Genomic DNA, 13,141 nt, shown 5'->3' on the forward strand with positions numbered 1-13,141 from the left:
ATGGTTCCGTGCCTTTCCCTCTCAAGTTGTCCGCTTGAGGGTACCGGTCTAGAGTTCTATAGAAGACCCTACTTTGATGTTAACTGTGCATGCATCATGTCCAAACCTAGAATGAGTTAGAATGTTGTCCGCATAATAACTCTCTAAGGAAAGCTTTGTCCAAAGTCCATCGGGATTTCCATAATCCCAACGGGCACGATCATGATATGTGCATTATTTGGAGAAAACGTGCCGATATGCTAATCATTAATGTGTAAGTAGTCAAACCCGGAGGGGGAAAGGGCTAACTTTGTTTGTTTTGCAGAAATGAGGCACGAAGTCCCCAGGTTCGGCATGGTCCAAAGTATCTCACCTTTATTGCTAGACTGGTGGGAAAATCTCTCGCCAAGCGACAAGAACCATGTGAAAAGAATTCTTGGAAATTTACCTTCTTTGCTGGACATTTAGCCAAACAATGTACTGATCAAGGCCGCTACTATGTTCTGGGATGAAAAGAGAGTTGTTTTCCGTTTTGGTAACATAGAGATGACTACCCTTCTTGAGGAAATAGGAGGTTTTGCCGGGCTACCCTGGGATAGCCCTGGTCTGCTGGTACCGAAAAATCGTACTTCTAGGGGATTTCTGAAAATGATGGGCCTTAGAAAGAATGACGAGTTAGTCTGCCTGAAGAAGTCCTACATACCTTTCGACTTCCTCTATGAGCGTTATGGGCACAGCACATCCTGCCGTATATATTATGATGAGTTTTCCATCACTTCCCTAGGCTGGACTCATCGTCGGGTTTTTGTGTTCATCGTCTGTTTTCTGGGTATGATAGTATTTCTAATTCAAGGAGACAGGATTCACACCCGTTTGGCTATGGTTACCAAGACCTTAATGGAAGGGATTGAGGGACATACTTACACTATTGTCCCAATGATCGTGGCAGAGATATACCGAGCTTTGGACCGCTGTAAGAAGGATTCAGACATTTTGAAGGTTGTAATTTGTTACTGCAAATATGATTGTTGGAGCATCTTCAAAGAGGATAGTACCGTCAGGAATTTCCGCGGCGACCATGAAATGACCACACAGCCTTTCACCATCCAAAAAGAATGACTTTCATCCCAGATAGGTTTGCATAACCGGAAAACGTCGTGTATTAGGTACATTTCTTTAGCAATTTGACTAATGACAAGGTCCATTGGATGTTCGAGTGGTTCCCTACTAGTGAGTTCATCATCAGGTCCAGGGATGTTCCTCACTTAGTGTTGATCGGGTTGAGGGGTATCTATCCTTATGCTCCTATCAGGGTCATGAGACATGCTGGGAGAAAACAAGTCATACCGCGAGTTTCTAAGATGGTTCACTACAAAGAAGACTTTCAGGTTGGTGCCATTCCATTCGAGTGTGAGGCCCAACACATGTAGCATCTGAAGATTATAGTGGAAAAGGATACCATTGAACCAGATCGATACCACGCCGGTCATGTGTATTTCTACCTATCATGGTTGGATGATGACATAGCAGGAGAAGTTGAGCCAGGGATCGATCGAGGAAACAAGGTCATAGACGATGTTGCTGAAGCACAAGTAAAATACAAGAGGTTGCGCAAGAGAATCCTTGAGTCTGAAGCCAGACATTTGGAACAACACAAGATAGACATAGAATCAATCAATGAATGGAGAGAAGTTGCTACAAAATCAACAGAGAGGTTGGAGGGCTTGGAGCAGGGTCTGATAGAACTTGAAGGGAAGATGAGGAAAAGGATCGATGGGGCCAAGAAGGCCAAGCTTGGAAAGGGTCCCTCTGGGACCAAATAGAATAGAATTGTTGTTTATTTGCTTTTCTAGAGTCGTTTTAGAAATTGATTGTAATAAGGCAAATGCCGCTAGCAACTCTTTTAATTATTGTCATTTTAGAGGTTTGATCTATCTATTACATTAATGAAATGAGGCAGTTATCGGCATCAAGTTTCTCCAAATCGATGTGTCGCTAGGCCTACCTCAGGCATAATGAGGTCCCCAAAATAAGGACGAGAATTTATAATTCTGCAATACATGTTTAAATACTACAAATATCCTTCCAAAATCCCCTACTGACTTGTTTACCATTTTGCTTTTCTTTATTTTAATTATTCCCATCCCCTAAGGTTGGTTCTTGCATACTGGCATCATCAGCATATCATACCAGATCCAGAGGCCCTCCACCTCCTCCTCCTCCTCTAGGTGATCCTAATAGTAAGGGAAAGGCTAAGATGGATGACATGAGTGGTATCAGGAAAGATAATGTTGCGCATGCGGAAAATGTTGAAACTTCAGATGGTCGGAGTACTCCGGCACAGAATGATTTGGTTCTACGGTTGGAGCAGAAAATACTGGAATTGCAAGGGGAACTTGAGCAGGTCCGCAACTCGGCAAACCTCTCCCTCACCTTAAACGTCCCGGATATTAACCAACAGAATGCCCAAAACCCAGTACCTCCTCAAAATACACCAAACCAACATCCAAAAAATCCTCCTGCAGCTCATCAATACGCCACACCTCCTCAAAATCCTAACCTTCCACCAGTGCCAACTCTCCTCAACACCAACATCTTCTGACTCAGTATCCACAAACTACTACCTACCATACTCCTCAAAATACACCACAACCTACCCCCGATCCACAGAACTCAACCAATGATCATCACTACACCCAAATCCCCGGTATCCACCAAAGTAACCCCATATATATAGAAACCCTACCTTACCCCACTCAACAAACCCCATACACACCGGAATCTGCCGAGAAGGACCTGCTCATCAAAAATATGAGAGAAGAACTAAAGAAGCTCACAAGCCAAATCCAGGGTGTCGAAGGGGGTAAAGGCATTGAGGGTTTGAATTATGAAGATATGTGTATGCAGCCAGACATAGAACTGCCGGAGGGTTACAAACCTCCTAAGTTTGAGATGTTTGACGGAACAGGTGACCAAAGATACATCTAAGGACATATTGTGACAAGATCATAGGAGTTGGAAAAGATGAAAGGATTCGCATGAAACTGTTCATGAGAAGCCTCACTGGAGACGCCCTATCGTGGTACATCAGCCAAAATCTAAAGAAGTGGGTTAGCTGGGTAAGCATGGCATCGGATTTCATGGATCAGTTCAGGTTTAATATGGAGAATGCGACAGATGTCTTCTATATCCAGAATCTCAAGAAGAAGCCAACAGAGACTTTCTACGAGTATGCTACTCGATGGAGATCGGAAGTTGCAAAAGTAAGGTTGGCATTGGAAGAAGAAAAGATGAACAAGTTCTTCGTCCGGGCCCAGGATCCACAATACTACAAAAGGTTAATGGTTATCGAGAATCACAAATACTCTGACATCATCAAATTGGGGGAAAGGATTGAAGAAGGGATCAAGAGCAGAATGGTAACTAATTTTGAGGCATTACAGGCTACAAACAATACATTGCAGTCAGGGGGTATATCCAAGAAGAAAGAAGTAGGGGCCGCGATGGTAGCCCAAGGTCCAAAATCTCCTCTTATATACCAAATACATCCACCCACATATCAGCCTTCACCTCCCAGATATCCACAACCCGTCACTACCTACCACACTTATAACACCCAGCCAGCATATTATCACTCACTGCCAGCCCGCCAAAACTATCAGAAACCCAGACCAAATTTCGACCGCAGGCCACCCAGACAATACACCCCTATTGTTGAACCCATCGATCAATTATACGAGAGATTGAAAGCTGCTGGATATGTCACCCTTATTCCCGCTATTGCTATGGAAAACTCCTCTCAATGGTTCAATCCAAACAAAACATGTGCCTACCACTCCGGCATGAAAGGTCATACCATTGATGAATGTCGCACCCTGAAAGACAAGATCCAGACACTAATCAATACCAAGGTTATACAAGTAAAGGAGGTTGTGCCTAACGTCCGCAACAATCCCCTCCCAGATCATAGGGGCGAGGGAGTAAATGTGATAGAGACTAATGAAGAATGGGACCCAGAAGGGTCGATTGGGCTTATTCGAGAAGGGGATGACCTAAAGAAACATGCGGTCACTCTTACTCCTATTATGGTACAGATATAGCAACCAGTTGAAGTTGAAGTAGCCGCACCAACCCCGTTCGAGGTGAAAACAACACCTGCAGCTGCACCTGCTCCATTCGATGTAGCAGTAACCACACCCTTCACTGTGACGGTAGCATCCACACCGCCCTTTAAATCCAATGTCGTACCCTGGGACTATGTTGCAGAAGCCAGGAGGAAAGGAAAAGCAAAAATGGAAGAATCGCAGCACAAGGGATGACCAGGACTGGTAGAATTTATACACCTGAGAATTTAGGAGGAACGAGTAGAGAAGCTGCTTCCAAGCAACCCATCATCGAAACTGGCCCGGATGATCTTTGGAGAAAGGTGCAAGCGAGAGAATATTCTGTGGTAGACCATCTGAACAAAACCCCTGCTCAGATATCCATCCTATCATTACTATAGAATTCTGAGGCACATAGGAATGCCTTGATGAAGGTATTGAATAAAGTTTACATACCTAACAATATCACCAGTGGGGAGATGGCTAACATGGTAGGGCAAGTACTGGAGAGCCACAAGATCATCTTTCATGAAGACGAACTGCCACCAGAGGGATTAAGCCACAACAAGGCACTGCACATCATGGTACAATGCGAGGATAAATTCATTGCCAGGGTTTTGATAGATGGAGGATCCAGTCTCAACATCTATCCGCTGACTACTCTGAAAAGGTTGGGTAAAGGTTTGCATGAAATACGAGCAGGGACTATGAATGTGAAGGCGTTCGATGGGTCTCAAAGGGCCACAATTGGGGAAACCAATCTATGCTTGCAGATGGGCCCGGCTTAGTTTGATATTGAATTTCAAGTGCTAGACATATCCGCCTCATATAATCTGCTGTTGGGACGACCTTGGATATATGTCGCCGGGGCCGTGGCTTCTACTTTGCACCAGGCTGTAAAGTTCAAATGGAATCATCAGGAGGTGATCATTCATGAAGATGGGAGTAATCCCATTTATACCAACCAAATTGTTCCGGTCATGGAAAATAGAAGGAAGTTAGGTGGGGAGACTTATCATCGCATTGAGCGCATTAATGCAATTGAGAAAGACAAGTGGTGGAGCAGCAAAATAGAAAGCATACTAGCGTGGGCAGGGTATGAACCCGATAAAGGGCTCGGGAAGAACCTCCAAGGTATTACCAAACCGATACAACTAAAACGTCATGGCACGACCTTTGGACTTGGATATCAGTACACCTGGCAGGAGTATGACGATTGGTCGCCGCCATGGCATGGTCCTTATTACACTCTTGAGCAGCCGGTACCACATTTGAGCCAATCTTTTCATCAGGCCGACATGATGTGGGGATTTGAAGAAGATGAAGTTTTAGCTGGCCTAAGGAACCTGTTCTTGGAAGATAAAGACATGGATTGCAATGTGATACTTGAGGAGGAGGAGGAAGAAGGCCTCATCATCCAGACAGTGGAGAAGGGAGCTATTCTCAGGAACTGGACTACCACACTATCCAGGGCCCGACGAGTCCCGGGGTAGCATGGCTGCTATTGTCATTCATTTTGAAAACAATTCCTTTTGAGAATTTTTGTTTGAAACATGTTTTCTTTCCTTTCAGTATTTTTCTTTAGAAAACATTGTTTGAAGTCATTAAAATTTGCTTTGTTTCATGTTTCAATACTTAACAACGGCTTGATGTTTTATTATTATTATCTTTCATATCCTCTCTCTACAGCATTACTATTTCTTACCTTGATGAACCAACGACTGTGACATGTAATGAGACAACGCAACATAAGGATAATGACTCGGAAGAGATAGAAGAAGAAGATGTGATACCTGAGGAAATCGTCAGAGAAGTTGAGAATTTTGAGAACAAACCTAAGTCCAATCTGGACGAGATTGAGGTAGTCAAATTGGGAGATTCTGAAACCATCAAAGAAACTCGCATAAGCATTCACTTATCACCATCAGAGAAGGAAGAGTACACTCGTTTCTTAAGAGAGTATGAAGATATTTTTGCATGGTCGTATGATTATATGACCGGATTGAGCACATCCATAGTAGCTCATAAGCTGCCTACCAATCCGATGTGTCCCCCAGTAAAGCAGAAGCTCAGGAAGTTCAAGCCAGACATGAGTCTAAAAATCAAGGAAGAAGTCACCAAGCAAATCAAAGCTAAGGTCCTCAGGGTGGTTGAATATCCAATTTGGTTGGCCAACATCGTGCCGGTTCTGAAGAAAGACGGGAAGGTCAGGGTGTGTGTCGACTATCAGTATTTAAACAGAGCAAGTCCCAAAGATGAATGCTCGCTACCAAATATACACATACTGATTGACAATTGCGCCAAGCATGAACTCCAATCCTTTGTTTATTGCTTCGCGGGTTATCATCAGATTTGGATGGATGAAAAAGACGCGGAGAAAATAGCTTTCATCACGTCGTGGGGAGTGTATTGTTACAAAATGATGTTGTTTGGTTTAAAGAATGCTGGGGCCACCTACATGAGGGCCATGACAACCATTTTCCATGACATGATACACAAGGAGATAGAAGTATATATGGATGACATCATCATCAAATCCAAGAGGGCCGCAGATCACATAGCATATCTGAGAAAGTTCTTTAACTAGCTGCAGAAGTACAATCTGAAACTGAACCCTGCAAAATATGCCTTCAGAGTTCCTGCCAAAAAATTATTAGGGTTCATTGTCAGTCGCCGAGGAATTGAGTTAGATCCGTCAAAGGTCAAAGCTATCCAGGATTTACCACCACCAAAGAACAAGAAGGACGTGATGAGTTTCTTGGGACGTCTCAACTACATCAGCCGCTTCATAGCACAATCAACTGTAATATGTGAACCAATTTTCAAAATGCTGAAGAAGGATGCCACCACTAGCTGGACTGAAGACTGCGAGAAGGCTTTTGACAAAATCAAGGAATACTTGTCCACACCACCAGTACTAGTCCCGCCAGAACCTAGTAGACCACTACTACTCTACCTTTCCGTACTAGATGGGGCTTTCGGTTGTGTCTTGGGACAACATGACGAGACAGGGAGAAAAGAGCAGGCCACATATTATCTGAGCAAGAATTTCACACCCTATGAAGCACGATACTCTCTGCTAGAACGCACTTGTTGTGCTCTGACATGGATAGCCCAGAAATTGAGGCACTAATTTTGTGCTTTTACCACATATCTCATATCGAGAATGGATCCACTGAAGTACATCTTTCAGAAGCCTATGCCTACAGGAAAGCTGGCCAAATGGCAAATATTGTTGAGTGAGTTTGACATCATCTATGTAACTCAAAAGGCAGTCAAGGGACAGGCATTAGCGATCATCTTGCAGAAAATACTATAGGAGGAGAATACGAACCACTGAAAACGTATTTTCTTGATGAAGAAGTGTCTTTCGTAGGAGGAGATATTGCTGAATCCTATGACAGTTGGAGAATGTTTTTTGACAGAGCTGCAAATTTCAAAGAAGTCAGTATCGGAGCCGTTTTGGTGTCAGAAACCGGGCAACATTATCCGGTGTCCGCAAAACTCAGGTTTCCATGCACCAATAATATGGCGGAATATGAAGCCTGTATATTAGGACTCAATTTAGTTGTCGATATGAATATCCAGGAATTGTTGGTGATTGGTGATTCATACCTGCTGGTGCACCAGGTACAAGGAGAATGGGCTACAAAGAACACCAAGATACTACCATATCTGCATCACGTACAAGAGATGATGAAGAGGTTCACGAAGATAGAATTCCGACATGTCCCCAGAATCTAGAATGAATTCGCAGATGCACTGGCCACTTTGTCTTCCATGATACAACACCCGAACAAGAACTTCATCGATCTCATTCCGGTAAGAATCCATAATCGGCCAGTTTATTGTGCTCATGTTGAAGAAGAAATAGATGGGAATCCATGGTTCCATGATATCAGGGAATATTTGGCAAAAGGAGAATATCCAGAGCATGCAGATCACACTCAGAAATGCACACTTCGAAGGTTGTCCAACCATTTCTTCCAAAGCTGGGGAATTCTGTATAGAAGAACTCCTGATCTGGGGCTATTACGATATGTTGACGCCAAAGAAGCCTCCAAACTGCTTGAAGAGATATACACCGAAACCTGTGGCCCACATATGAATGATTTCATCCTAGCCAAGAAGATACTCAGAGCCAGATACTTTTGGATGACTATAGAAATAGACTACATCCGGTATGTCTAGAAATGTCATCAGTGCCAGATGCACGTAGATATGATACGGGTACCTCCAAATGAACTTAATGCAACAAGCGCACCTTGGCCTTTTGCTGCCTGGGGAATGGATGTCATTGGACCAATCGAGCCCACCGCTTCAAACGGGCACAAGTTCATTCTAGTGACCATCGACTATTTCACAAAGTGGGTTGAAGCTGCATCTTACAAAGTTGTAACCAACAAAATCTTCGTAGATTTTGTAAGGGACCGTATTGTTTGTCAATTCGGCATTCCAGAATCCATCATCATTGACAATGCCACCAATCTCAACAGTGATCTAATGAAAGCCATGTGTGAAACCTTCAAAATCAAGCACAAAAATTCCACAGCATACCGACCCCAAATGAATGGAGTTGTGTAGGCCGCCAACAAGAACATTAAGAAAATACTAAGGAAGATGGTAGAGAATCACAAGAAATGACACGAGAAGTTACCATTTGCCTTATTGGGATACCGCACCACAGTCTGCACGTCAATCGGGGCAACTCCTTATCTATTGGTCTACAGTACTCAAGACGTCATCCCCGCCGAGGTAGAAATTCCTTCTTTGAGAATCATATAAGAAGCTGAACTCAGTGATGCAAAATGGATAACGAGCCGCTATGAGCATTTAGCCCTCATAGATGGGAAAAGAATGAATGCAGTATGTCATGGTCAGCTTTATCAGAACAGAATGTCTAGAGCTTTCAACAAAAGGGTCAAACCTCGACAGTTCACACCCGGGCAGCTGGTGCTGAAACGGATCTTTCCACATCAGGATGAAGCCAAAGGAAAATTCTCACCCAACTGGTGAGGGCCTTATATGGTTCACAGTGTACTTACAGGAGGAGCACTCATACTCACAGAAATGGATGGAGAAATTTGGCCAAAGCCTGTCAACTCAGATGCAGTCAAAAGATACTATGTTTAAAGTTGTTTACATTTATGCAATTGATGTAACTGAACTACGCATGACCTGATTCTCGTTTAAGAGGAGATACGTAGGCGGCCTTGTGGGTTCGGTCACAATAAAATAAAATTTCTATTTTTCCCCATAATCGGAAACTGGGGCAGATTTTTGAGGAGGACCCTCAAAATTCTAAAGCAAGTTCAGCCAACGGCACTGTATGCGGAACAGCCAGAGATTCGTCTAGGTAACTGGGGTAGAATTTTGAGGAGGACCCTCAAAATTCTATGGCAAGAAGGTCGCAATGTCTCTAACAATGTCGCAGTTATTGGTTCATGTAATCAATTTTTAAATTGCACATTACTGTGTTTTGAACAACTATGCATGCATATTTTTCAAAAACTTTATTTTTTAGCCAGATGCTACCCATGGTAACTCGAACAGGATTCCAACGCGGAGCTGAGCAGACAAAGGCACGAACCAACCTCCCCCACAAAACTCACAATTTTTCTTTGAATACAGGAACAAGAGATAGTCGCTAGTACGTGCGCACCTTAGAATCACCGTCTTCACAACAACAAGGCTACCGAACTCATCCACAACTAAGAAATACTCCGCTATAACTTATTATTTATTCGCTGCATGAGACTAAGCATTGTCTCCATCCTGCATGAGGCTAAGCCCTGCCTCCTCAGCTGCATAAGGCTAAGCATTGCCTTCCATTTGCATGAGACTAAGCATTATCTCAAATCTTGCATGAGGCTAAGCCCTGCCTCTTCAACTGCATAAGGCTAAGCATTGCCTTCCCCTTGCATGAGACCAAGCACTGTCTCCATCTTGCATGAGGCTAAGCCCTGCCTCCTCAACTGCATAAGGCTAAGCATTGCCTTCCATTTGCATGAGACTAAGCATTGTCTTCATCCTGCGTGAGGCTAAGCCATGCCTCCTCAACTGCATAAGGCTAAGCATTGCCTTCCATTGCATGAGACTAAGCACTGTCTCAACCTTGCATGAGGCTAAGCCCTGCCTCCTTAATTGCATAAAGCTAAGCTCTACCTTCCCATTGCATGAGATTAAGCATTGTCTCAAATCTCTGCATGAGGCTAAGCCTTGCCTCCTTAATTGCATAAGGCTAAGCTCTGCCTTCCCATTGCATGAGACTAAACATTGTCTCAAATCTTGCATAAGGCTAAGCCCTGCCTCTCAACTGCACAAGGCTAAGCTCTGCCTCCCCCCCCCCACATACGAGACTAAGCATTGTCTCTCCTTAAATGACCCTAAATGTTGCTCTATTCCAAAAACCTTGCATCATTCTCTTCTATCGAGGCTGAGCTCTGCCTCTAACCTTACACAAGACTAAGCTATGTCTTGTCCTATCTCAAGCATCATGTCTTTGCATCTCATGGCCTGATACATAGCCAAATTTTCCTAGGGCGTCATAGTCCGAAGGCATCATCTTCATAGCCGAAAGACACCATGCCATGGCCTGAGGATCTCTTAATATTGAACATTATTATTCAAAGGCATCATGGTTCAGAGGCACCATCTTCATAGCCCGAGAACATCATTTCATCGCCTGTGAATCCCCAATCTCACAAATCATGGCCCGGGACGTCATGGTCTAAGGACATCATCCTCACCGTCCAAAGACGATCTCCATGGTGCAAAAGGAATTTGCATCATGTTTAAATTCTTGCAATAATCAATATATATATTGTGCATACATCGTGTTTTGAGTTTGCAGGTGATCCAGGAAGTAACCGTTATCCTAACGAGAGCATTCTTCGCTCCAGTTTCCATTCAACGTCCATATCCTTCAATTATTTCAAACGTAACCGATCAAAGTCCATTACCCATTCTCATCTGATACCTACTTAAGTATCCATAACCATTCTCAATCCCGATTTGTCCTATCCAGAATATTTTGTCCGTTCTTACAACAACTCCATTGGTTCGTTCCACCGTTGGATCCAGAACTACACATGGCCTAATTCTTGTAAAACCAGGGATATGTAGGCAGCTTAGAGACCATAGTGCGGCCTACATTTTTTCAAATCACCCCATTCGGTCAAAATCGGTCATCATTTCTTTACTCGACAACTCTTTCATCCTTCCCGGGTAAAGAGGGGCAGTTGTTGATACCCACTTTTTTTCTCATATTTTTTCAAATATATATATACTTTCAAAATAGTGCATATGCATCATCATTCGATTTACAAGCATACACAAGTATTTTTCATAATCTTCCATGATTTTTAAAGACTTTAAATCAATTTATTTATGCATTTTATTATATAAATATCCAATAATTACCCACCTAATTATTTTTATGATGATTTAATCATCCAAACTTATCATTTATACCAATATGAGGTTTTATATATTTTCAGTGCATTTCGTATAATTACATTTGCATTTGTTAGGGCTAAATTGCACATTTTGCAATAATAGCCCATATGTACATATAATTGCATTATTTATATAAAAAACAACTTTTTATATTTTTATAATGTTAAATTATTGTTTTTAATCATTTTCATGCACAAATGATATTTTTTTTATTTATTTATTACTTTTATAAATTATTTATTTGATTAAAATTGTGTATTTAAAATCTAGCCCTAAATTCCTCCTAATTTCGGACCTGACTACCCAAACCTTGGCCCAATAAGCCCATCCCAATCCTAAACGACCCAACCCAGTCAAAACCCGACCCAACCCCTTCTCAAATCCCAACCGTTGATCAAAAATGATCAACGGCTCACAAACGACTCCCTTCTTTCCTTATATCACTCAACCCTAAACCCTAACCCCATTCCCTCCAAACCTGCCGCCTCTCTATTCTCTCCTCTATGAAAACCCTAACCTGCCAACTCTCAAAAAACCTCTCTGAATCTGCCTTAATCATGGATTTATCCATGATTTTCTTACCTTTTGTGTATTATACCACCATCTCCTACGATTCTATGTTACCTCTTAGTACTTACCTAAACATGGCAAGTACTACACCTCATATTTCGACCATTTTCTCTTGACTACTTGAATATGGATATGTATCTCGTTCATATGCTTCACAACCATGGCTATATGGGTCCGATTAGCCGAGATTTCGGCCAATCTTCGACTTCTGCCAACTAGGATTTGAATTCCCCTTTGTTTCTTACCGATTCTTACTTGATATTTTTCCTTTTCTGTGTTTGACTACTCCTTTTCCTTATCTTTCCCTATTTTTTTACTATATTCTTTGCCTTAAATATGACTCTGAACGATTTTGGTATTATTTGTCTGTTTCCCTGTTGATTTACTAAATCTCTAATTTATGCTCTAAAATCGCTTCTAATTGATTCTGGAATATTTTCTTTCTATCTTGTTTGCATCTGAATAATTTGTTTTCCATGTCTATGTGTTCGATTTCTACACTATATAAACCCTTCCCCCATTCCCTTTAGAGGACATTTCTTTTTCACGATAGCCTCACTAGATCTAAAGCTTTACTCTGATATTGCATTCTATACACTGATTTTGGCCGGCTGAAAGCCAAGGCCATTTAGTTCTGAGATCTTGCTATTCAGAATATTGTGGACTTCTGTTATTTTATGCATTTTCGCTTAACTGGTAAGTCACTTGACTTTTGCAATTTCATCCTTACGTGTCTCTAACTTGTATGTGTTCTTACTACTGAATCCATGGTTCAATATGCTTCAGAGTTATATTTAGACATCGTTATGTCAACTTTATATGCTTTTAGTCTCTATAGCATTTAACTGCTCTTAATGCTACCAGTTCTGAAGTTATCTACTCCTAGCCTGATTAATCTGAACCTTCTTAAGGTTTATTCAGTTAGTGAATTGACTCTTGAATGCTCATGAACATGTTTACTTACTTTGTCCTGAATCCCTGTAGTTGATGCCTCACATTTATGTTAGCCTGTGTTAAGACCTTCATTATTA

General features: G+C 42.1%; 1 protein-coding gene across 1 annotated transcript; it reads left to right on the top strand.

Annotated features, from left to right (window-relative positions):
* Positions 1–7,862: 7,862 nt before the first annotated feature.
* Positions 7,863–8,273, top strand: LOC138905959 (uncharacterized). The gene has a single exon (XM_070194473.1). The coding sequence runs from the start codon at positions 7,863–7,865 to the stop codon at positions 8,271–8,273; it is 411 nt and encodes a 136-aa protein (XP_070050574.1).
* The last annotated feature ends 4,868 nt before the right edge of the window (positions 8,274–13,141 follow it).

Source organism: Nicotiana tomentosiformis, chromosome 2 (genome assembly GCF_000390325.3).
Source record: "Nicotiana tomentosiformis chromosome 2, ASM39032v3, whole genome shotgun sequence".
NCBI classification, from domain to species: Eukaryota; Viridiplantae; Streptophyta; class Magnoliopsida; order Solanales; family Solanaceae; genus Nicotiana; species Nicotiana tomentosiformis.

Excerpts from the sequence above, each read along its gene's own strand:
- LOC138905959 (XM_070194473.1), top strand. The coding sequence starts at position 7,863 with ATGATACAACACCCGAACAAGAACTTCATCGATCTCATTCCGGTAAGA.